At 35.6% G+C, this 27,943-nt stretch overlaps 1 protein-coding gene across 7 annotated transcripts in view; it reads left to right on the top strand.

The window, feature by feature from the left end:
* The window catches only part of LOC111045596 (venom carboxylesterase-6), a 42,557-nt gene that overhangs the window by 2,522 nt on the left and 12,092 nt on the right, over positions 1–27,943 (top strand). For 4 of the 7 annotated variants that reach the window (XM_022331038.2, XM_039428721.1, XM_022331039.2 and 1 more), the window contains exons 2-8: positions 1,244–1,632; positions 4,756–4,920; positions 8,681–8,870; positions 9,701–9,886; positions 11,535–11,734; positions 21,343–21,496; positions 22,396–22,586. In XM_022331038.2, coding sequence (XP_022186730.2) covers positions 1,372–1,632; positions 4,756–4,920; positions 8,681–8,870; positions 9,701–9,886; positions 11,535–11,734; positions 21,343–21,496; positions 22,396–22,586 — 1,347 coding nt within the window. In that variant the 5' untranslated portion in view covers positions 1,244–1,371. The remainder of the gene's footprint in view (positions 1–1,243; positions 1,633–4,755; positions 4,921–8,680; positions 8,871–9,700; positions 9,887–11,534; positions 11,735–21,342; positions 21,497–22,395; positions 22,587–27,943) is intronic. The other 3 variants (XM_022331037.2, XM_039428723.1, XM_022331041.2) reach the window with 1 other exon arrangement.

Genomic DNA, 27,943 nt, shown 5'->3' with positions numbered 1-27,943 from the left:
AGTACGACTTTTTCTCCCTGTGGGAAAAAGTTTGAAGCCCGAGGCGAAGCCGAGGGCAACAATTTTCCTGAGGGAGAAAAAGTATTTTTCGCTCGTGATGTACACAACATTTTTCCTCATCTACATTTTTTTTATAAAAACTGCAAATAAAATCATTTTAATAACTTACATATTGGTGACAATGTTTCCTAACAGCATAACCTAAAACCTAAAAACCGGTCGGCTGATTGGCACTGCCGATTGCGCTATCTATCAGCAAAAGTTGTAACAATTATATCAGCTGAGTGGCTACAAAAAATGGCTGACTCCAGATCACGCGTTTCAGATTCGAATTGCAGATCAAAAATATTTGTTGACTAGTATTTTGAATAGAATAGAATATTTTTAAAATTGTTTAAATTTTTATCGTCTACTAATATTAAGAATATAATATCATACAAACATATATTTCATGAGTTGATCAAATTTCTTGTTGTGATATTGAATTCAGTTGACTCAATGACAGACACCTCTATTACGCTTTCTCATCTGAGCTCAGACCTTCTAACCTATTACAATGTAAGTTTTAATAGAGATGCTTCCCATGTAATTTAAATGAAGTCACTTTTCCTCCCTAGGGAGTTTTTCTGTTTTTTACTACCGAGAGCGAAAAAGTGACACTTTAGTATTATGTTTCAGGAAGTACTTAAGACAGTAGGTGGAGGAAAACTTTATTTTGTTCTGACCAGTGAGTATAGAATGTTATTCTATAATGTAATTCTATACATTCTATACTCATTCTATACATTCTATACTCACTGGTCGGTGCTGACTGGGAAGACTCATACCAAAACTCCCCTACTTTCTAAATTGCTAGATTATTCATAGTGAATAAATATTTTTTTTTCAATCCAGGATTTCTTTATCAAGACGTCTTATTTCTAGTAGTTCTGTGAACAGTGGACCTCAAACATTTTTCTCATCCACAAGTATCTGGTGTCACCTGTTCACCGGCGGCTTCAGACATCTATGTAATACTTGCAATGAATATTACACATGTCAGCTGATTGATTATGAATAACACTCTACAGTCTGATTAATCCTATATTTAGAGTAGATGATATATATAGTGATATCTGAGTATGGAGGAATTCCTTTTCTTAATACCGGTACATGAATACATACATGAATGAATGATTCTCATCATAATTTATACCGTATTTGTTGCTAATTTTAATGTGTCTGCTTCTTTATTTTTTCTCAGGACGTCTCATTATTAATCAATAGAGTCTTTTTTCTAAAAAACTCAATTTCTCAATCTTCCGCTCAACTTTGTTTGTTATTTTTCCACCGAACATTGTATTCAAATGAAACTGTATCTCAGATATCGCGATGAAATGCAAATTTCTGTTGGCTTTGGCGTTGATGTTTTCAAAATGGAGGCCATCTGAGTGCCAGGAGGGAGACGTGAAGACCGAGGAAGAGTGGCTGGCCACCGAAGACCCTGACGACATCCCTCCCCTGGAAGAGGTCATAACAATCGAGTTTGGCAGGGTGAGGGGCTTCGTCTACAATGACTCCTTCCAGCACACACATCAGTCATTCACTAATATCCCCTATGCTAAAGTACCGGTCGGAGAGCTTCGTTTTGAGGTAATCTATGTGATAAGAATATTTCTGTAATAAATTATAGAAGAAGATATAATTTATTTTCTAGACATTTTGCGTTAAAAATATACATAAAAACAGTGAACAATCTTCATCTCTAGTGAAAACACAAGGATGTATCATAGTCAAGTATCATCGAATTCTATTCCTAGGAAAACACAAATAATATGTTTCAATAATATTTTTGTAATAGTTGACTATATCTTTGTGTTCTCATTATATGAATAGATTTCTGCATATTACATACACAGGGGCCATGACCTCCCTGAGAGTTTATAAAATTTTTCATTTCAATTTGAATTTAACAAAATAAGTTCAATAGTTCAGTAATCAATAATCAGTACAAATAATCAATTTTAGTACAAATATTATTGTAAAGCAAGAATTTATTTTTTGGACAATATTCTTAGTCTGATTATAAGGTACTATACGTTATTTCTAGTCTGGTAGAATACTTCATCTGGGGGAATCTTTCAAGCAATGATTCACAGGTATTGAAGACTTGAAAACAAGATAATCTTCTGAATCTTTTATCCCATACAATGTATCCCAGACACGTCAATATTCCGTAACTATTTTAGTTAACTGAAATTTCAATTGAAACCATAACTCCTAGAAACCTTGCCATATCTAAAATTCCATTTCTCAGTCAACTTGGAAGAAAATGAATTCGATTCAACTCTCTATGTTCGAGAGCAAATTATAATATTCCTGAAACTTGAGGGGCTGCTATGACCCCCTTTCAGCTCGGATTTTGTTTCATGAATCATGATTTCTGGAATATATTATTTATATGTGTTGAGAAATTATTTTTTATGAGATAGCAGAAAATCCTATTCGCGAGGTCAGACGGAAAGCTTTTATTTTTATACCACTCTATTCATCTTTTCAGTGTTTCACTTGGGTCAATTATTATCAATTAGTTGACTCTGTGAACCTTGTAATTCATACGGTATGTCCAAAAAACTCAAGATTTTTATTATTCAATTAAAAATCAATTATAATTTCTGTCAAATCCAACCGACGGACGACGAAGATGAATATTATTCCTTCTTTGTCGAAGTAACTTTCGAAGAGAATGAGGTCTAATTCATATCTTCATAGATATCTCATAAAGAGAGAAATATAAAAATCTGGTGTGGCGCACTCACACAACTTTCCTTGCCGTTATGAATATTTATCACATGACACTAGTGTTTACGCACATCTCAAGTCTACTATTCAAAGATCAAAGCCAGCTGGTGACAGGACAATAACGCTGGAGACACACGAAGTCTGCCATCTCCTTATAGTGAATGATTCAATAGAATATCTAAAGCCTGATAATTGGGAATCTAAAATCAAACTTTGCATAGATGGGGCGGAGCTCCTGGAATTTTTACAGATATGAGACTTGTGGCAGTTAATAGAGCTGATCCCAGTTAACCGAATGACTTGACATTTGGAACTTGAGGTCCTTAAAATATAAGGATCCGACACGAACAATTCCGATCAAATGCAATTCAAGATGGCGGCTAAAATGGCGAAAATGTTGTCAAAAACAGGGTCTCTCGCGATTTTCTCAAAAGCGGCTCCAACGATATTGATAAAATTCATACCTAAAATAGTTATTGATAAGCTCAATGATTACTAACTGCTACAAGTCTCATATCTGTAAAAATTCCAGGAGCTCCGCCCCATCTATGCGAAGTTTGATTCTAGATTCCCAATTATCAGGCTTTAGATATTCTATTGAATCATTCACTATGAAGAGATAGCAGACTTCGTGTGTTTCCAGCGTTATTGTCCTGTCACCAGCTGGCTTGGATCTTTGAATAGTAGACTTGAGATGTGTGTAAACACCAGTGTCAGGTGATAGATTTTCATAACGGCAAAGAAAGTTGTGTTAGTGCGCCACACCAGATTTTTATATTTCTCTCTTTATGAGATATCTATGAAGAGATGAATTGGTCCTCATTCTCTCATTCTGTGTGTGTGTGTGTGTGTGTGTGTGTGTGTGTGTGTGTGTGTGTGTGTGTGTGTGTGTGTGTGTGTGTGTGTGTGTGTGTGTATGAGTGTATGTGCATCTGTGTACATGATATCTCATCTCACAATTAACGGAGTGACTCGAAATTTGGAACTTAAGGTCCTTACAATATAAGTATCTGACACGAACAATTTCTATCTTATGCAATTTAAGATAGCGGATAAAATGACGAAAATGTTTTCAAAAACAGGGTTTTCCACGATTTCGATCAATTTTATACCTAATATAGTCATTGATAATCTCTATCAACTGCCACAAGTCTCATATCTGTAAAAATGCCAGGAGCTCCCCCCCCCCCATCAATGCAAAGTTTGATTTTAGATTCCCAATTACCAGGCTTCAGATGAAATTTAAACAAAACATTCCAAGTGGAAAGATTGAGCATGAAAATCTCTACAATTAATGTGATGTTACATTTCCACCTAAAATTTCAAATAAGCTTCGAAATTCGAGAAAATGTTATTATTTCAATTGCAAACTGTTAGCAACTGTTGATTCTATTAAATCATTCAATATGAAGAGATAGCAGACTACGTGTGTCTCCAGCGTTATTGTCCTGTCACCAGCTATCTTGGATCTTTGAATAGTAGACTTGAGATGCACGGGAACACTAGCGGCAGGTGATAAATTTTCATAACGGCAAGGAAAGTTGTGTGAGTGCGCCACACCAGATTTGTTTGTACACTTTTCTTGAGCTTTTGCTTATTATCATTTTATTGTAGCTCTAGTAGAGAAATCTATCATATTGTATGGTACAGTAGCAATTGTATAGTGAGAAATTTGATGGATTTTTGATGGATTAGAGGGATTTTTGTTTTTTGTGTGGGGATTCCAAATCTACTATATTGTATTGTGTTCTCTGTCATCTAGTGAATGAAAGTTTAGAATGGAGAGAAATGCTAAGTTTACGCAGATCAAGATCGAAATGGATTTTCTATTGCAATAACAATACTAATTCACCACCCTGAATATTCTAATTGACCAGAGTTCTGGTGATGTACCAATAGTAGTTCAACTCTCTCGAATAAGTTATTATGATTCCAAACTTTTGGATTTAGTGTTTTGTTCGTGTATGGTTCCAGCTTCCACAACCACCCAAAAACTGGGACCCTGAGATTCGAGATTGCACCGCTCCCATCTGGAAGGCATCCACACAAAAGCGCTGCATCCAGTACCTCAACTGGAGGGTTGGCAAGAAGATCATCGGATCAGAGGACTGTCTCTACCTTGACATCATTCGGAACGCGGTGCGTACCTAATTCAAATGAATGGATTGAATTTCAATGTAACTTATTAACATTACAGTAGTTGAATAGATTTAAAGATTCGTAGATCCATAGATTCATAGATTCATGGATCCATAGATTCATAGATTTACAGATTCATAGATTCATGGATTCATAGATTCAGTAGAAACAACATTACAACTTTGAAAAATAACTTGAAGCTAGGACGCTATTTTCAGATGAAACATCTTGAATTTCTTGTCTCGGCTGTAACACCTCCATGAGGCTCGGATAAACGTTGTGATGAGTAACATTCAAATTCCGGTTCTGTTACTTCAATGTTCTACTCCTATCAAAGAGTGTATAAACTGAATGTATGAACGATAAAACTTCGTAACTCATTTGCTTCTATAAAACGTTTCTTTTTTATTACACTCTGCGAATGGATAGAATGCAATTATTAATGAATAAATAGTTTCACGAGGCTAATCAAGGATACTCACTGGGGAGGGTGGTTTGAACGCGAACTGCTTCCTTGAAACTGTTAGGGGGGGGGGGTTTGAATAGCTCAAAAAAAAATCTTGGTGGGGGAGTCCCAAAAATTACAGGAGTATTTAAATCGACTACTGATGTAATTGTTTTGTATTGGGGCGTAGAAGCTAAATTTTTCCGAAATTTAGTGGAGGTGTGTCCATGCTATTCCATGCTATTCATGCTTGTATCACGTTCTTCTGATGAAATGCATTTCGACGAATAAAATGGGATCATAGAGGTATATAAATAAATCAACTGTCAAATCTACAGTTTGCTGATGATGTGATGCTTGTATCACGTTCTTTTGATTACATGAAGATCATTGCTCGATTAGCTTATAGAAGCCATAGAAGAAGCATAGGTATCAGTCTAAATGCAAGCAAGACAAGACTGATAACAAATGCAAGTGTAGATAAAATTGAAGAAGCTCGTGGAGAGATAGACTATGTGGAGGAATACATTTATTACCTAGATCAGCTGCTTTCATTTGAAAACCGTGGAGCAAAAGAGATGGATCAGAATGAAAAAGGGTTGACGGAAGTATTGGGCTCTTAAAAAGATTTTCAAGGGAAACTTCCCTTCACGTACCGGTCGGCCTTGCGGCCGCTGCGTATCCAGTCACGCGGTAGCAACAATTCACACTGAATTATTGTATTGTTTATTAAGTCTAACGTTTTCAAATTAAGTCTATGATGTTATAAAAATATTGCTAGATAAAATAATTATGATGATTATGATCTTGAATATTTTATCATATATGTTATCATACAGACAGATTTTTGAAACATATGGTACAATTTTTTAAACAATTTGGTACACAACATACCATGCAGACGCTCTCTTAACTTTAAAATTCCTTGGAGACCAAAATACGACCTTCTGACAACTTTTGAAAATTGAAAAATTAATTTCAAATTAATTCTGTGAAACTTTCTCGCTTTCACCACCCACTTATCTTTCGAAACAAAAAAGTTTCCAGCATGACGAAAATTTAATGTTTTCTCATTTCTGCTCGAAATGTATCGACATTGACAAACACTATAATCATTAATTGAAAAATTATTATGGGTCGGATAAAAATCATCCATACACCAATAGAAAGGAGACATTCTCTCCGTTAATTTGATATAAAATTATTATGCATTACGGCGCCCCATGATTCTGAGAGAAATGAAAGAAAAACAAATCTTCGCGATGTTCTCGATTTCATCATAAAAATTAAATTTCCTTTTAATCCTTCAACCCTGAAACTTTTCTAGCACTACCAGGATATCGGGGTTGATATTCTACATCCAATTACGACGTTGAATTGGAAATTTGCAAATTTACACCAATTGGCAACCTTGTAATTTTTTCGGATGTCTCAACTTATTTTACACAGACCATAACACCTGATCTTTCATAAAAGAATCAATATTGAGTTTTTCAAATCACTACTATTCCTCTATCTCATTAGACAGGTATCACACAGTAATATTTCTATTGTCATAATTGATCATATCATTATTACCGTATTTGAACAGAGAGGAAAATACGAAATCTAATTTTTATCTCATTTCATGTGATCAACTACAACTATTACAATAGGAATATTATAATATGAAAATAGGGATATGATAATTATATTATATTATCATACCAGCCTCAGCAGATAATTTATTCAGCCGAATGTGATGCCACACTCCAAAAACACCACCAAACTCTACACTCCACTACTACACACGCACACACACACCGACCCCACTGCTTGGGGGATTGTTGATTCCTCCACAATTCAACTCACTCTGAAGCAAAACTGTGGGATGATCAGTGCAGTATGCTTTACCTGTAAAAAACGGGTTTTTATTGTGACTATTAACTTCCTCCTACTCACACTGAGACACAACTAGGGATGAAAAATGGATATCGACTTTCTCAAGGAATCGATTTTTTATTTATTTATTTATTCATTCACAATATCACATCGGAAACAACAGGTAATGACCCAAATATGTTTCCTTAACACAACAATAAGTACAGTATACAGTGAAAACAAAAAAATATACTAAAACTAACGTTTGAAAAGAAAAAAAATACTTAGAAACTACTTATGTTATGATGCAAATCAAAAATTGATTTTTCAACAAATCGTTTCTTAGAATAATTTTGCTATCCATAACACGTGCAAAACGTGTTGACCGAGGATAGAAAATATGGCGGAGGGAGAAGAGCGGGTGTTCTGGCCTTAAGACGAAACCAGGTTTCCCCATTTACGTTCAGTTCCGTCTCAAGAGCAATTAAAATTAATCCGTCTTGAGGCCAGGCCTCTCTGGATTCCAGTGCGGCCGAAATCCGGCCTTGAGACCACTTTTCGTCTTGAGGCGACACCATACACGTTTCGATCGGCGACTGAACAGTCCGGGCCTTAAGACAGATCGAAACGTGTATGGTAGGCTTAAGGAGTAGTGCCAATATTATAAGAGAAAATGTGCCTAGCAGGTGACAGTATTTCTCACCACAACAAAACCGATAAATTATGAAATTCCTTGAGTATATATCTCTCTTTCAGATCTACACGTTTTTCAATTATTGTATTTGACGAAGTATCGATAATATTGTAATTGGGAACAAGTATTTGTTTTTGAGAAAATATCAAAATATGATATAGGCTGAATGAGAACAGTTGATTGTACCTATTTGAGAAGTTATCACTCTTGTAATTTAGAGTAGTGAATTGGATTTTTGAAAGAATCATTTCAATTCAATTAGAGATGATTTCTAATTGAGAAGATGTCAGTTGTAATTCAGAAAACAAATAAATAACCATGCTATTTTTGTTCACAAATTGAAATACAGAATACAGGATTGCTTTCCATTAAAATAATGTACATCAGTGTTGTTGCTGTTGGTAAGGTAGAACGGAACACCTTGTTCACGTGTCAAGAATGTGAGCAGAGCGGTGGGTGAAGATCTGCTGAGTGGATACCGCGTGACTGTAGGCCTACCAGAGGAAGGGTAGCTTCTCAGACTCAGCTTGTTGATGGAGGGACGAGATGGCACAGTGACAGATTGGAGACGTGTGTGGCTCACCATAGCCAGAGATAGAAGAAGATGGAAGAAGATAATCGACAAGTTATAACAAGCTGTATTTAAATACAAATTATAATTTTCCCAACTATTATTAACCTTGTATGAGAGGCTTTTGTTCTGTAAAGAATATCAATTAAGCTTATTTATTCATTTATTTATTGAAATTCATATGTTATAGGATATTGAGCTAGAGTATCAGTATCGTGGGTACGCAGACTATCAGGATTCCAGAGATGCGAACGTTGTCGTCACGTTGAACACAGGAACGTTCATGTACGACATTCCTCTGAGTCGTCAGCGCTTGGCACACAACCTCTGCTGTGGCTACACCATTTTCGTATTTGTCCGCTATCGCCTGGGACCTTTTGGTAAGGCTTTTCCTCTAGTGTTACACGGTATACAGTTTGCTGGGAATACTCGATTAGGCTCCTCAGATACACTAGAGATATTCTGGAAATACTTATACTGGAAAAAATAATAAATAATATTTATTTCTGGAAATATTCGATAAGGCTTCAACTAAAATGAATAAGATTTTCAGAGCTATAATGAGGCTACAGTTTTCTAGGTTCTCGATTGAGGCAAGATAGGAAACTAATTATTATTTCAGATGGTCCTTTACGAGCTGAGATATCAACTTTTTTAATAAACTTCCTACTCGCCTCTGCAAGATCCTTATCGACATGCAGGCATACATATTAAATGTAAGAGCAATTTGTTCAAAGTCTGTAAGAATGGAAACTTTGAAAGATTGGTGATGGATGAATAATCATGTACGATAAAAGAGATCTCCAAAGAAGTGAACGATCATATAGAGTTGGAATAATCAGATAAGTCACCACATCCAGATTCACTTCAAACTACTGTTAGCATGCCTTGTGAATAAATTAAACAATACCCATTCACCCATGCTGACTGCTATCTTATTAGGTTAGTATGGTACCTCATTATAGTCATCATTTGAATCATCACTTGTCTGGCATACAAGGATAATTAATTTATTCTCTTGGCTACGAGGATAATTTTAATGTGTGGATAGAGAAGTTTCTACAAACATCTCCATTCATATGATAAGATTCTTTATATCCCTTGACGCCAGGTATATTGAAACAGAAGGGCTGATGAACAGAAAGTTTAGTGACTAAAACAGTAACAATTCACTCCAGATTTTACTGTTTGATTATCTTGAATTTGATAGGTTTCATGACAACTAAGGATGACATCATGCCAGCCAACCTGGGGATGCATGATCAGATAGCAGCCCTTAAGTTTGTGCAGAGGAACATAGTCCATTTCCACGGCGAACCTAAAAAGGTGACGTTGGTGGGGGCCTCAGCAGGGGCAGCTAGTGTGCACCTCCACATGTTGTCAAGGCTGTCAGCAGGTACTACTATTATTGAAATCAACATCGACAGACATTAGTACCATTTAAAAAACGTTTTAATATAAAATAACAAAATAGAGAACAACAAATTGAGTAGGTAGCCCTGAATAAATACGTTTCTAGATCAACAAACATGTGTACAATCAAAGCCCTGAGTGAGATAAGGCTATCAAGCGATACTGAGCGATACTACCAAGTGCAACGCTTCAGAGAAGTATGACAACTCCTTAAGTTTCAACAAATTCAAATTCATTTATTTTCCATAAAAATAGCTACAAATTCATAAGATTAATATTATCAATTACAATATGGGAATACTGGCAATATCAACTTGTGCGCCGGTAGTGAGTTCGATCAACTATGTTGAAGGGGATAAAAATAGCTTATTATGAGCAACTAAACTGAGTAAAATTACAGGAAACACATACCAATCATTACAAACGATGAGTGGGAAAAAGGAATAAAGACATAACGATAGGAAGCTAGGACAAATAACTGTGAATATTTTTGACAACTGAAACACTCCATAATAGAGATAATACATAACAGAAAATACAATAAATGAAGGGCATTCATAATAACCGGCATTACAGTGTGGATGATTTAATTCAGTGACGTTTTCGAAAAACTGCATGAAATTTTTACTTTCCTTGCCCTATTACCATAGATAAGGAGAGTATTGCTTTCCGAAAAAAATTAAGATACCCCAATTTCTAAATTTCTATACATTTCAAGGTCCACCAAGTCCAAAAAAAGTGGTTTTTTAGGTTACGACAGGAACAATTTCAATCAAATGCAATTCAAGATAGCGGTTAAATAGGCGATAATGTTGTCAAAAACAGGGGTTTTCGCGATTTTCTCGAAAACGGCCCAACAATTTTGATCATATTCATACCTAAAATAGTCATTAATAAGCTTTATCAACTGCTACAAGTCCTATATCTGTAAAACTTTCAGGAGCTCCGCCCCATCTATGCAAAGTTTGATTTTAGATTACCAATTATCAGGCTTCAGATACAATTTGAACAAAAAATTAAAAGTGGGAAAGATTTAGCATGATGATCAATACAGTTAATGTTTGGTAACATTTTCACCTAAAATTGAAAATAATCTCGAAATTCGAGAAAATGATGATCCAAAAATGATGTGATGATGTGATGTGATGATCCAATAATTGCAAACTGTTGATTCTACTAAATGGTTTACTATGAAGCGATAACAGACCTCGTATGTCATCAGTGTTATTGTCCTGTCACCAGCTGGCATGGATCTTTGTTTGTAAGTAGACTTGAAATGTGCATGAACACTAGCGTTAGGTGATCAATTCTCATAACGGCAAGGAAATTTGTATGAGTGCGCAGCACCAGATTTTTCAATTTTGGAAATGTTCATATCAGTTATAACTCATTCAAAGTGAATGTTAATAGATTTACTATATATTTTTTAATATTCACTCCCTACCATTGAACTCTAGCTACTAGGTATAGTTGAGATAGGGTTGTAATACAGTATAGAATTCAGTGATTTTTATATACAGATGAATATCTTATAGGAAGGAGTAGGATTCCAAATACGTTTTACTGTGTATCTTCTACTCTTTTGGTTGTGAGATAAAAAAATAGATTTGATTCAATTTGTTGTCGCACAGGTCTGTTTAGCAAAGCAATATCGGTGAGCGGAAGTGCGCTGAACCCGTGGGCAGTTTCACAGTCATCGGACAAGTTGACCATTCTGTACGCCAAGAGACTGGAATGTCCAGTTCCACCCGAGCACAGCAAAACTGAGATGAGAGATTGCCTCAAACAGAAACCAGCCATTGAAATCATCGAACAAAAGAATCTGGCTTTTGTGAGTTATTGATTCTAGGCAATAAAAATACATGCGTGACATATTATTCACTACAAAATCTGAAACACTACTGAGGAATAGAGTTAATAATAAGAAATAATAATTACAGGAATCAACCTACTCAACTATTCATACTATAGGCCTACACTGAATACAACGAGTTGAGTTGTAGCCGTAGCCGAATGAGTGCTTCTTTTCTTTTTAATTTTTACTGAGGTTATACTGCTTGCTATTCAATATTTTTCAATCCTTGATTAGTTTAGATGGTTGCGAGCTTTATGGAGTCGTTTATTAAAATGCACAATGCGTAATTATTTGATGGTAACCTATTTAAACAACTAGTAACTGCTACAGTAATAATAGTTGGCCTCCACATCACCCCTTATAGCCAACCCGTTCCACCACATGGCGCCAATGCGCCAAGCATCAAGTGACTGAATGAGTATGCTTAGGCAATAGAACAGCTTCAGCCTTTGTGTATCGCAACTATCAAAGTAATATATCCAGAGTATGGAAGTGTTCTATTCATAAGTTTAAAGAGAAAGTTTCTCTATCCTGCTCACGTAGGAATTTCATTCTCTTTTTGAATAAATTGGAGGCTTCAAAAAAAGTCTATTCTATATCCCAAGGAGTTAACAATTACAATACACCTCTCTAGTGGTGATGTATAACTTCTGACTTAGAAATGAAACTGATAATGATTTTTCAAATTGCGCATTGGTACAACAATTCCAATTCCTCGATTGCCAATCTTCAGGTGTTCATGCATGCAATGATACAAAAATAAAGCATCAAGTTTCAGCGACTGCAGTCGATGACGAGCAGTCAAGCGAAGCAGTTGTGTTTGTTCGGCGCTCCCTTATCTGTAAATGACAGAGCTGTGTTGTTAGCCATTTCAAGTTATTTCGTTCCACTCGTTCAGAATTTATTGTTTATAATTGGAGTTCGATTCATATTCTCTTTAAACTGAAGATTATAAAAGTGAATATGTCGTGCGAAGTGTGCAGTAGGTCTATCAGAGTTGGGAATGATGTCGAAGTTGAATGCAGTGAATGTGATAGTAAGTTTCATGGTAGTTGCATCAACATGAAAGTCGCGGAAGTTACATATCTAACCGACAGTAAGACAACATGGAGGTGTGCTGATTGTACTCAGGAAAGGAGACAGAGCCTGTCTCATGAACCACCCTCGAAGCCCAAAGAAGTCACCCTTGGACAACTAGCAACAATGATCGCAGACTTGAGCAACAACTTTGAAAGAATGGAAATGGACCTCGGAACTTCCATCGAGAGGTGCCACACGGATGTCGAGAGCATTCTGGAGCAGCTCAAGCTCCAACGAGTGCAAATGACAATGTGTTTTCAAAGAATTGAAACACAGGATACAGAGATTAAAGCGTTGAAGAAAGAGAATGAAAATCTCCACCGAGCAATCTCCGAAATGCAGCAGTACTCTAGATCCAACTGTCTTGAGCTGCACAACTTCCCACAAGAAAAAAACGAAAATCTCCTAGAAGTAGTGAAATCAGTCGGAAAGGCTCTAGGGCATGAAATCACCGACCAACAGATTGACAATTGTCACTGCTTACCTACCCGAATGGCAGACAAAACACCTCCCATCATAATCATGCTGACACGGAAGATCGATAAGGATGAGCTTCTACGCAGACGAAGAGTCAAGCGTGACTTCTCTACACGTCATCTCTACCTACCGACCGACATCCCGTTGTACCTGAACGAGAGCCTGTCTCCTGAAAGAAGGAAGGTGCTGGCAATGGCGAGAGTTGCTAAGATGGAACAAGGATACAAGTACCTGTGGATAAGAAATGGAAAAATACTGATGAGGAAAACGGATGGAAAATCGGTGGGTGGTAACTTTAAAAACACTCAAGGACTTGGAAAAGCTATCTCAACCTGTGCACCCGGCGGTAACCTTCGGAACAATCGTGGAAGTGAATAAGTTGGCACAAGAAGAGAAAGCTGCAGGGGCGAAATCAAATGAGGAAGTACCGGTATAAGAAGAGACTGAGAAGAAGTAGAAATGTATTATCGACTTTTAAGTATTCATATGGAATTTTATATACGTAAGTTACTCAAATTCATGTTATTCATCATCCGTTTTTATAGAGTGAAGCTCTTAATATAAAAAAAAATTCAATCCTGTCTCTCTTGTTAGTCTACAAATTCTTTTCTTTTTTATTTCATATGACTTCAATAAATATCAAAACATCTAAATTATTTCTTCATTGAATATATTTGTAGACTTATTACAAGTATTTGGAGTAGTAGTAAAATTTACCCTATCTATACCCTATCTATACTTATAAAATTCTTATCTCACTGACTCACTGATCACGATTTTTGGAAAACTACTCGATGGATTGCAAGAAAACTCAGAATATAGCTTCCTTATACGTACTAGGTGCTCACTAAGAAATCTTTTGGCGATATTTCAACTCTAAGGGTGGTTTTGAAGGGTTTAAAGTTCTTCTTTTAGCATGTATATCCTTCTTTTTCCAATCTCTTAATTATAATTGAAATGTCCATATCATATGTTACTATAGAACTATAATCTAGAGAGAGTACCTATTCGAAACAGTTGATAACTGTAGACCAAGTAATAATTTTGTCAGGTTGGCATTAAATTGAGATTATTTCATTAGGTTGGCTCCAAGTTGAAGAATTAATTAAAATGCATTTATCGAGAACAAATTTATTGGGCACTGCTGCTTCAATCAGAGCTATTCTTGGGAGTATAGATGATTTTTATTTTTCATAAAACAAACTTTTATGACGGGAGTTGCTTCTATCAATTGATCCTATTCTATCAAGACTAATTTTGTTTGTATAATCGACAGATCGCGAAAACTGCTTAAAGGGGTAGTTTAAAAACTTCAGAAGTGTCCGTTGTGGAATCTGTTTGTGAAGAAAGAGGAAATTCGGCCAAAATTTAACTTGGGCGAAAGAAACGGGGTTATTTATTGAAACGGCCAAATAGCTGTTGTTGCTTTTCCTAATGTGAAAATATCTTGCATAGAAGTAAGGCGTTTTTCCCATGAATCAATTATTCCCAAACATTGATTGTTTTACCAAAGAAAATATAAGGTAGCTTTCGATAAAAATATTGGAGAATATGTATAACAGTTCGTTGACTGTCAGTATTCCTCATTAATAGCATCAATGCTCCCCTTTCAAACAATGCTGACACATTGATGTGAATCTTACCATAATCTGGTTACTTTAGATCACATGAAGAAAATAATGTTGATGATCGCTACTGTTTCAATTTCAATCATGTTTGACATTTCTGCTATTGATGCCAGCTGTTATTATTATGTGAAGTAAGCTCTCATTGAATAAAATCATAATCATTGAAGTCAATAATTATACTAAGAAAGAAATTTGTTTGAATATGTGTGTTTGTGGATATATGTACGAGATATGTCGGACGGATCTCGGAAACGGCTCTAACGATTTTGATTAAATCAGGAATATAATGTGCTTGCAACAAAAAACATTATTTCGGAACAGGTCTCAACTCTGGGATAATTCGTTGAACTACCAAGAGAAAGGATTATTGGTCCCTCAAGTAGCAGCTGATCAGAAAAAAGTTTTCCATAGTCTGTTGAAAACTTGAGAAAGTGTGAGCAAATAAAAAACATTATAATAGCTGTAGTTGAGTTACCAAATTTGGCGACCTCATTTTAAAACATTGCAGTATTCATGGAACATCTGGAAGAATAAGTTCAGAAAGTGACTGGATGATAGCAAAATAAATTTAAAATCGATCTCTCCAAACATATGGTAGTTGAATGTAATGTTCATTGCGAGGTGATAGAAATGCGAATAATTTCTTCAGCTTCTGTTATATTGGTTCCTCTGTTGCTCTATGTTTGTACGCAGCCATGGCCTTGAGAGAGACAGTTGCACTGTCTGTTAATTCATAATCCGGACTAAATACCACGAGAGCCAATCAGAGAAGCCTTTTATCAAAAAAAACCCTGCTCTGATTAATTCTCATGAAATTTAATCCTGATAGAAATTGAACATGCACTTTTTTGCTACTGGGCCTGATATTTTTATGTTTTAAAATCAGCTAAAAACCAAACCATTTTGTTTTTCTTTTTCGTGACATTAACTATGTACAGACTTTTGTATCACTTAACTATTCAGACAGTGTAATTAATATTATTTTATATAATTTTTTTTTTTTTTTGTTCTTTTGTACACATCTTGATGGAGATGAAGATTATTATTATTATTAAAGTTTCTTTCTTCGCCATACTGAGCATTTAGTTTCTTCTTAACAGACATGGTTGATGTCCTTTTGTAGAGACCAGGAGTCATCTCTGGTATTGATTCTCTTGGAAATTTGGCACCCACATAAATTAGTGCCTCATATTCCAGATTGTTGACAACATAATTAATGAAGATATTGGAAAGCAAAGGGCCAAGATTGAAGATTGGATTCCTGTTGAACTCCTGATATGCAGTCACAAAAGTTTTTGATGCACCGCCATTGAATCTGACATGAAATGTCCTGTTCTCAAGATATGAGGAAATTCACTTGACAAGTACTGCAATAAGTCCAATAATGGGTAGTTTGCTGAGCAAGATGTTGTGTGACATTTTATAAAATGTGTTCTCTAGCTCGAGATAAATTACATCTACCTGTTCTTGTTTTTCCACACATGGTGCCACATATGACAGGAAATTAAGTTACGTAAGTAGCATAACCTTTAGACTGTGTATTCCAAATTAAGGTTTGAAGCAGTTTTGGGCAAATGCCTGTTGTTTTTACCTGAATTGTATTCGCATATGAATGAATGAATAAATAAGTAAATAAATAAATAAATAAATAAATTAGACAGGTTTGAGATGGTGGACTCTGCTGACATGAATCCGTGCTGTGCCTCATCTATTCCACTCTTTACATTATTGAAGATATGTGTAAGCTATGGGCAATCCTGTTCATAATCTTGAGAAATGGGCTCAAAATTCATATTGGCCGAAAATCCTTCATATCATTTGATCTCGTTTTTTTGGGGATTGAAAAAACTACTGAGTGATTCCACACATCTGGGAAAATTCCCAGACTTTTTGATAGACTTGTTCTAATAATGGTTGTGAGGATGGGAGAGATAAGGTAACTAATCCCCTTCATAATGAACACCTGATTTTCATTGGATCCTGGAGATGGTTCGTTGTTCAACAGGGTGATCTCTCCAAGAACAGATTCCTCTGTGACAACCGGAATTCCCAATGATGTGTTGGTGTTATTAATGCCATACTGAATAATAGTATTAGATTGTCTCTGATGGAGAGAGGTGAAATAAATTCCAAACTGCTCGCTGATCTCATGAGGGTTCAAAATAATGGTTTCATCCATTGATATGGAGGTGGGACAGCTATTTGTCTCAGTTATGTTCTGCCTGACATATTTCCAGAACATATTTTCATATTTTCTTGGCGCAGACTGCAAGGTTAGTTCAGTATTATGAGTCATCACCCTCCTATCTCATTGTAGTTGGCTATTCAATTGGGATCGAAGAATTGAGAACTTTCTGTAATCGCTTTGAAGTAGACTTTTCTTGTGAACCTTGAAAGCTTTCTTCTTGAAAGCATTTATTAACTGAATAAGTCTGAACGAGAACCAGCTTGAGAAGACTCTTTGTACGGGGGCTTGCTTTGGAATGCAATTATTCATTGCTTTCTCCACACATCATTCAGTATTTTCGCAGAACTGTTGGGATCGTTATAGTTCATTAGAGCATTCCAGTTCATATCTCTGACTCCATCATGCAACTTCCGATAATCTTCCCTTCTGAAGCAATAGCATTCACTCAAGGCAAATCTTGTTACTGGTCTTTGCCTCTTCACTTTCAAAGAAAAGGGAGGATGATACACATCAGGTGCTACGAATGGTGGAGTAGAGCGAGAAACAACTATATATTTGAAATTGTTCATTACCAGATCCAAAACTCGATCATCATTGGCATATCAGCTATACTGGTTCAGGCAGTTTTCATCGATAAACTGTAGCAAGATTTCAGCTCTTCTCAATGCTTGATAGTGGGCCTGAGGCACCAGTGAATGATCTGCATCTGTTCCAATAAACTGCATCTGCATTAAAATCTCCCAATACTAACAAGTTAATCGGCTGTCCCACCAGCAAAGCACTCAACCTTTCTAAATATGTACTGAAGGACTTCAAGTCAAAATTCGGAGGGACAGGAAATTAACAGCCGCTGTTCAGGGGGTCTCAGCTCAATCCATACAGCTTCAGAGATGAGCTCAAGATCGAAATTTCTTATAGCGGGTATACACTTTTTTACAGCCAGCAGAGAGCCTCCACCTATAGTTTGACCTGTCAATTCATATTGTCTGTCAGCTCTGAATACATTATAGGTGTGTGAGAAAAGACCTGAACTGCTGTGTTGTTGAGCCAGCCATGTCTCTGTTAAAGCAATATGATGTCAAAATTACATCCAATAGCAGAAGTGATAAATCCAACAGATTTATTTCTCAAGCCCCTGACATCTGGCAGAAAATTTCCAGATGTCTCATTATTTGGGATTGTTGATGCAGCCCTGTGCTGTATTCTCATGACTAGCCTTTTCAGATAGATTCACTGTACGATTGCTCTGCATTGAAGAATCGACATTGTGTGAAAGAAATCCATAAAATGGTGAAATGATTGCAACCACTGGCCAGACATCGAGCGAGCTCCTTGTAGACATCCTCTGAGACCAAGACATGGAATGAGCTGTATGAGGCTGGAAATCGTGACCGAAGTTTGGTACAAGCTACAAAACCTGATGAAGACATCGTGCCCTTCACTAGATCCTGAGTGTCACTGGGTAATTTATTTGGTGCAAAGCGACTGGCAAATAATGCTTTATTTCTAATTATGGTTATGATATTTGTGTCCTTCCTTGAACCAACTTGAATAGGCCTCCTACTTCTATTCCTTTCAAATTGTTGTGGATTCTTCGATAGGAGACTTCATGAAGGTGGTCTATTGGGAACGACTTGTTCATACAGGCTTGACATTTGAAGCCTGAGTCTTTGCAAAAATTCAATTCTTCTTCATTAATCTCTAAAACATGCAACATGTTATCTCAATGAATACTTTACACATTGAAAAGACTCCTGTTGACCATATTTAATTTTGTTACAGGTATTGCATTTTCCTTTACTTGGCGCCATTTATTATCATTATTATTACTACTAGCCTATCATTGAAAATATTACCACTATTATTATTATCACCTCTGTGATGAGTTTATTAAGACTTCCAAGTCCAATAAAACAAGAAAAACTTCACTCTAGTTGAAATCATCATTTGTGTAGGCACAGCGCCGAGGTGTTCAAAATCTGATGCGAAAATAACAAGCATCCCGAACATTTTATAACACATAAAACAAAAATGACTAGAATCCATTAGTTCAAAATGAAATATTAATCGTTCAGATATATTGTGCTCAGTATACGGGCTTATATATCCAACCCTATTGAAAACTCTGGTGTGGAAACTAAAATTTGTGTACCAAAAAAAGTCCAACAAAATTATTTAAGCTTTCAGTGAGAAAACGTTCTGATATAAATAAGAAACCCGCCTCCCATTGCAATACATAATGAGAGTGAGTATTCAAACAGTTTGGTAAAAAAAGCAATGATATACATAAATGAAAAACCCACCTCCCCTATCCCTCCATTATGAGTTTAATTTCTCCATGATTCTTTGGAAATGCTCATTATAGGTTCAGAGGTGTTTGTTTACTTTGAATTTCTAGATCATAGTAACATTCTCAGAAATTGTTTCATTAGTTCCTTTACTCATACAAGAATGCGAAGAAATGTTCCATATGGAGTATAGAGTGGGAAATTCAATGTTGCTATAATGCTATGTCTTATACGCGTTACTTTATTACTTTTACACTTCTGACATTCAACTGCTATGAGAGCGATTAGGCAAGTTTCATTCGAGCTCATTGTTCAACAATCAGTCACCTGAAGAGGAAATGTGTAAGGAAAATAAAATTTTCCTACAGGTACCTTGAAAAGTGACCATTTTTGCACTGATTGCAGGCCGCAAAGAATCACTTCTACGCACTAGTGCGCAAAACTTTGCATACTCCAGATTTGCAGCATGACAACGCGAAATAGTGAGTAGGTTATATAGAGGATCAGAACGGGAAAATCGAAATTAAGTTGGTAACACTGACTGTGGTAGTCATTTCAATGCTTACATGAAGTTGCGAACAGACTTTTGCTTTGCTCCACAATCGAACGTCACTCGAGTAGATCGATTGATGATCGACCGGGGAGCAAGAGTGGAACGCGAGTAGAGATCATCTCCCGTAACGTTCATGATCGGAGCAATTGCGGAGCGAGTGCGGGGCGTGCGTGGAGCGATTGCGAAGCGTGCGTTCAGCGATTGCGGAGCGTGCGTGGAGCGATTGCGGAGCGAGTGCGGAGAGTGCGAGGAGCGTGTTGGAGGCGCATATATCGGTACACACCTTAAAGGTGCGTACAGACTTTCGCTCTGCTCCGCAACAGAACGTCACTCAAGCAGAGCGATTGATGATCGACCGGGGAGCAAGAGTGGAACGCGAGAAGAGCTAACATCTCCCGTAACGTTCATGATCGGTTCGAATGCAGAGCGGGGGCGGAGCGATTGCGGAGTATTGCAGAGCGGGTTGGAGGTAGGTAGGTCGCAGCTTAAGATAAACCCACTTCAAGCATTCAATCATCTGACTAAGTAGCTCAATTGAGAGCAGACTTGACTTGCAGATGAAATATTGACAAGGATGATGAGGTTGGGGTTGTTCAAATTCCATCTAGTCTTTTTTTAATTTCAATGAGAATTTCCATCATCAATGAGAATTATTCATTTAATTTTGAAAAAAATAGAATTTTGAAACTAATTAATAAAATATTAAAGTTAAAAATTTGGAAATCACAATTTACAATTGATACTTTAAAATTTTGGAAATTCAGAAATTTAAAAATTTGATACGGTACTAAAATTCCTAAAGTTTGAAAATTTGAAATTAAAAATTATAAAATTTTAAGTTTGGAAAATTTCAAAATTTAGAAATAAAACAGTTTTTTATTGAATTATCAATTTTAAAATCATTATTTGAATTTCTTAATAATTACAAAATCATTCCATGGATTTCAGGACAGTCAACCTATAATTACTCACTTTTGATATTCAATGGTAACTGTAGGAAAAATTCAATGTGAAATACGTACACAAAGTTTCTTTGCTGCACTCTCCTTTGGCTCGTGCGTAAGCGTTTCTTTCGGTGCAGCAAAGTGTCACTTTGCGCAAAAATAACTATTTCAGTGTTCCTTGTATTTCAAAAAGTGTAACACCATAATACTTTTTTGGGAACTCACATTCCTCGAATTAAATCATCAAACTGTATGAATATTGGAGATAACACTTTAGAATATAGTCTTCTTTCTTTAGGGCTACTGTTGAATATAAATAAAAATATAAATTTAAGTACCCTTTTCAAAATTGTCTAGTCACAACATGTTTCGGCCATGTGATGCCATCATCAAGTGATTGTAAAATAAATGAAATTATTATTTCAGACATTCCGTAACTTGCCACTTAGTGCATTTGGACCAACAGTGGATAATCATTTCCTGCTGGCAGAACCTCATATCTTGATGGCTGGTGGGTATCACAGGCCCATTCCCTGGCTCGTTAGCTACTGCGCAGAAGAGGGCATCTTTCCCCTGTTTGGTGAGCAACTACTGTATAAACACTAATATTCTACCTATTTAACAATAGGATCTATTTAGTTTTGTTATAATATTTTTCTGTGATGAAATAACTAGAGCAAGTTCTTTCATACTATTTTATAATGCAATGTGTGAATTCACACTTCAATTTATACCCGAGAAATGAAGAATTCTCCCAATACTGTACTCTTTCTTATAATAATTGTTCTATCTACCAATAGTTCTCTCAACTTGGAATCCTGCCAATGGGTAGCGATTAAAGTGGGTTATAGGGTAGTTGGTATTTGGCATTCTTATCGGTGTGTAGGTGAGATGTATAATGTTTTACTTTCGACTCTCACCTGTTTGAAGAAATATTATTCTATGACTAGTGAGTTGTTCAATAAATATGCTCACATAAAAGTGAATAATTCGAAATCTTTGATGCATTTGAACACCCATCATAACTAAGAATTGGAATCATTTCTTAAATGTTCCTCGTTGAGTGTTACTTGAGGCAGTGCTAGAAGTAATTTCCAATTTTGTGATGGAATATTGAAATCTTAACGCCAAAACAAGCACATAAAGGCCCGGTTGCACGAATTCCTGTTGAATTCTAATCGTGATTAAATGCAACGAGCACTAATAAGAGAAGGCTTTTTTGAAAATAAGGCTTCTCTGATTGGTTCTCGTGGCATTTAATCATTATTCAAATTTACCAGGCTTCTGTGCAACCCAACGGAAATGGGGGTAATATTTTCTAATATTGTTTGTGAAACAGAAAATATTGATTGTGAACAGCAAATGAATCAATGAGTGATGGATAAATGATTTTTCGCCAAGGGATTGTTTCGGACTTACTAGTTTCTCTTTTATTTTTCTGTAATATTGATAATAGAATTGAATGAATTTATTTTGCAGATTGGGTGGACCGCTACCCGTGGAGGATAGTGGTTGATCTCAATTGGGAGGGACTAGCTCCTTATCTGTTGCACTTTCATGACACAATGAAGGAGAGTGAGCAGACAAATATGTCTCAGTTGATTGGGAAGCACTACCTTCACGATGGAAAATTTACTGACAGTCCCTCAAATTTGTACAGGCTGATTAAGGTAAATACTTCTAATTTTTTGGTGAAGGTGATGTAGTGGTAGATATATCCACATTGAATGGAACCAACTTCGAAAAGGAGGTAAAGTCAAATTCCAGCATAAATGAAAGGAAAATGTTTCCTATCTTTTCATTATTTTATTCTCATTAGATTGGTGGATTTGTTAATCTCAAGTCGTTACAAGTCAATCTCAAATCTAACTCGTCTTTTGGCATGTATATTCATCTTCTTCCAATCTATTATTATAATTGAAATATCCATAACATAATTCATCTGGATCAAATACAATCATAACACAATTTCATCCAAATGAAAACTATAATCTAGAGAGAGTATCTTCTCGGAGCAGTTGTTACCAAGGTCTATAAAAACCAGGTCAAGACATCCATGTTCCTTATGGAGCGGCCATTTTGTGCGGTTGTTATGACGGCACATTTGAGAATCCAATCTAATTCAATTTGCTCCTAACAAAATCATGCATTATGCATTTTAAAAACAATATTCTGGTTCCAATGCCACTCGCCACCATTCACCAAAGTGGTCAGCAATGAAAAATGATACCGAGTGGAATAAAAGGCGATATTCTATCAGAATACCTTATAAATTCTATTAATTTATGTGCTGCAACTTACTACTATGACCTTGAGATTCTTCAAATCAGATTTGTTTGTACTGGATAATTTATATAAATCTCGGGAACATATTATTTTCAAAGATTTGATAATCAATGCTGTATATCGCTGCTTTATCCAACTTATTCGGTGAAGAATACAGTTGGTTGGTAATCTTAATAATATTTCAATACTGGTAACAAAATAGATTATAACGAGATTGGTCATGGAGACAGGATAATAAATGAAGGGTACACCATTCAAATAATGACACAATATATTACACAAAATATCAACGAATAAATAAAAATATAGAGCAATAAGTATAAAAAATAAATAAAGAACAAATATATATATATTAAAAATATCATAGACAGTTCAGTAGTATTAACTTTGCTTTTAGCACGAAATATTACCATGTGCTTCTTAAATCAGTAATCATATGCATTTAAATTATGCAGCTCAGTTATCGACTTGCTGTTGCTTGTTGAATAAAATTTTATATTTTATATATCTTCTTTCCAAATTAATATAAATAACCAATTATAAATTTTAAATCTCAAAATATATTAACATGTAACTCTCAGGGCTAAGATTCGGCCTCTGGTGTAAGTCAGATAAATCAATTTATCTTATGAACAAGAGCTTCATTAATATCTTTATAATTTACTGATAAAAAGAATAGTCAAGTGAGCATATCATATCATATCAAATTTTAATAAATATTTCATCTGTGCATACTTAAACATGTAGATCTGATGATATATATCGTTCTAAAAAAAAATCACTTGACTTGCGCAAGTTTGATATTAATTTAAATATTTAAATAACCTTTCGTCAAGCTAGCTTTATTGAATCGTAATTTATTCGAAGCACTGAGGGCGCCCTTGATATTTCTTTTTAACTATAGAACTCACGTGTCGAATTTCACAAAGTATGATGGTGGTCCAGATTCTTTCGACGTCTTAGGCTTTTCTGGTGGGCTGATGTCATCTTCTCCAATGGAATATTAATGTATTCTATATGACTCACGCCTTAATACGACCTCACTGAGTCTTATTGAATTAATTATTGAATTCAAACTTAAGTTTTTAAAACGTACAATTATTAAAAAGGGATTTGTGCTCTACATAATTGGTGGCTGTTCCCGGTGACCTCTGACAAGCAAGTGGGCTTTGATCTACCCCTATTCTTTCCACGATCATACTTCCATATTCCAAATTTGCATATTATTTAAATATTCAACTACTACGCAATTACATAATCAAAATAGTCCGTTTCAATCCGCTAGGTTATTGCATAAAGATTACATATCATATTATTTTCTAGTTATTCAAATTGCATCTGTTACATGAACTGAATAGTGTATAACTTACAAATTCCCATCATTTATATAATAAATAAAGTATATTTTTGAATCGACCTGCTTTTACCGTCAGTCAGTTACTGTATTTTGATTGGCTTATTCCAAAATTACAATGTATCCATGCGCCGAGTAGAATATACCACACTTCCTTAATATTTTTATTTATTTTAAATATTTTGTACATGCTCGTTTGATATAATAAATATTTTTGTATTCTTTAAATTGTTTTTCCTTTCACATTGACATGCCATGTGGTTACCAAATCCTCTGGTCACATTTTAAACGAATGCTATTTGTATACAACTAAATTTGCCACAAGTGTCTGGCTAAATTTTAATTTATACGGCTTGACCGATTATTTAGGTTGCTGACCAGTAAGTATCATAGAGCCTAACCTCAAAAGTTCATTATTTTATATAATTAAATAAATAGCAATAATATTCTTTTCTATTTGGCTGTTCGAATTGTAGCCAGGATACCCGTTATTATCTAATCTCTAGCTTGTTGATATCGCACCCGGCGATAACAAAGCAGCTGTTTGCTTGAGACCTATAAAATCTTTTCATTTAGCGATTTTGCCAGTTATTCAAAAAATTCTGTTACACAAGCAATCGGAGATTGATTTTGCCCTGGAGCGATAATTTCTACGTTTTCATTGTTATCTATTAGAAGAATTTCTTCTCCGAATTCATCATCACTTTCAATTCTTGTATCATTTATCATTTTATCATCATTTTCTTCAGTACAATCCTCCTGATAGATTCTGTTCATTGTACACTCGATTAGTGGTGGAAAACTTTCATTTTTATTCAGAATAAACTTCTGTTCTTCTGAATACTGGTTTTCATATCTCTGCAAGTAATTCATATCTATATCAATCTCGTTTTTCAAATATAATGGAGTTTTTATAAGAAATTTGAGTGCTTCACAAACTAAAGTTGGTCTTATTGTTTCAAACATATAATACGTTTTGTGCGATAAATGGCGTTTCAGTTGCAATTGCAAAGTAGCCATATTGTCAAACGATCTTGGCAATGTGTAAGCACTCGTTTATATCAATTTGAATATTGACAACAGACCCTTTTAAACCTAATTGGGGATTGATTGCAAACGCTTTTAAATGGCGTATTTGCATGAACGGAATAAAAGGACTACATAAACGCTCTTCTAAAGGTGAAAGAGCTTTTAAACATTCCGGGATATTTTCATTCTTCAAACCATTGCTGGTAGCCATTTTTGGAACTTGACGTTTTTTGACATAAATTTTACAAGTTTTACAAATAAATTCCGATGGAAAATTGATTATTTTTTCGTAAAAGCTATCTTGATTTTCTGATTTTCTTCCCAAGTTTAAATTTTTGTCAAACTTTGTAACCGAGTGAACAAAGAATAATCCCTCACAGCAACAACAAACGTAATCCGGCACATTCCTCCTATGAGTTGAAAATTGTAAAATGAATTTCGAAAAATCTGATCCGCTCAGTATCAGAGTATTATAATAAGAATGTCGAAATCTTATTATGCTATTGCTTCTTTCTATCTGTTTCTTCATTCTATCTTGAAAAATTTCTTTTTGTTTGAATTCTTCATATTCCTTCAACTCTTCAATTCTTTTCAAATGTTTCTTCTGTTCGTTTTTTCTGTAGTCCTCGCTTTCACGAAGAATCTTATTTTGGATTATATTTTTATCATTTTCTCTTATTCTGAATTCTTCAGTTTCTCTCAATCTACAGTTCCTGTTAGAGTTCTTCTCGTTCTCTTTCACTCGATATTCTTCAGATTGTCTTAGTTCGTTGTTCCTGACAATGTTTTTCTCATTCTCTGTCTTTCTAAAGTCTTCAGCTAGTCGTTATTCTTTTATTCTTTCTGAATTATTCTTTTGTTCATTCTCCTTGTAACTCTCGTTTTCACGTACAATCTTATTTCTGATTATCTTTTTCTCATTCTCTTTCTCATGGAAATCGACAGTTTGTCGCAACTTTCTAATTCTTGAAGAATTTCTTTCTTTTTCTTTTTCAGTGTACTTTTTTTCTGCCCTCAAATGTTTCATTCTTATCCGGGTTTTAATGTTCTCTTCTTCTTTCAAAACTAAAATAATTCTAACCTGACGTCTTTTCAATAAGTTTTTCAGCTTTTCTCTCTCTCTGTAAGATAGACTTTCATTTCTCAATCGTTTCATTGATTGTTTGTTCTTCTTTGCTCGCACATCAGATGAATCATTACTCTTACGCTTCTTTAAAAGGGTTATTGTAGGTTGCTCTTTGTCTTTATCATCTTGACACTCTTTCTCTTTTCCAAAGCTTAAACTTATTTTTCTCTTCTTCCTACCCACACTTTTTGACATTTTTCTTTTTGATTTCTTATTCCTCTCAAACGAATAATAGAAAGTTTTTTATTAAGCTAGTTAATCGTTTGAATTGTATATGAAGGCTGATAATTGAGAATCTGAAATCAAACTTTGCATAGTTGAGGCGAAGCTCTTAAAATTTTTACAGATATGGGACTTGCTGCTGTTGATAGAGCTTATCAATGGCTATTCCAGGTATAAATTTGATCAAAATCGTTGGAGCCGTTTTCGAGAAAATCGCAAGAAACCCTGTTTTTGACAACATTTTTGCCATTTTAGCCGCCATCTTGGATTGCATTTGATCGAAATTGTTCGTATCGGATCCTTATAGTGTAAGGACCTTACATTCCAAATTTTAAGTCATTTCGTTAACTGGGAGATGAGATATCGTGTACACAGACGCACACACACACACACACACACACACACACACACACACACACACACACACACACACACACACACACACACACACACCACACACACACACACACACACACACACACCACACACACACACACACACACACACACACAACACACACACACACACACACACACACACACACAACACACACACACACACACACCACACACACACACACACACACACACACACACACACACACCACACACACACACACACCACACACACACACCACACACACACACCACACACACACACACACCACACACACACACACACACCACACACACACCACACACACACACACACACACACACACCACACACACACACCACACACACACACACACCACACACACACACACACACACACACACACACACACCACACACAACACACACACACACACACACACACAACACACACACACACACACACTCACATACAGACCAATACCCAAAAACCACTTTTCCGGACTCAGGGGACCTTGAAACGTATAGAAATTTAGAAATTGGGGTACCTTAATTTTTTTCGGAAAGCAATACTTTCCTTTATCTCTATCCTGTATAGGGCTACTTGTAATATAAATATAAAGAAAATAATTGAAAA

The sequence above is a fragment of the Nilaparvata lugens genome, chromosome 5, assembly GCF_014356525.2.
Source record: "Nilaparvata lugens isolate BPH chromosome 5, ASM1435652v1, whole genome shotgun sequence".
In the NCBI taxonomy this organism is placed as follows: Eukaryota; Metazoa; Arthropoda; class Insecta; order Hemiptera; family Delphacidae; genus Nilaparvata; species Nilaparvata lugens.
This window is presented reverse-complemented; position numbering and strand designations above follow the sequence as displayed.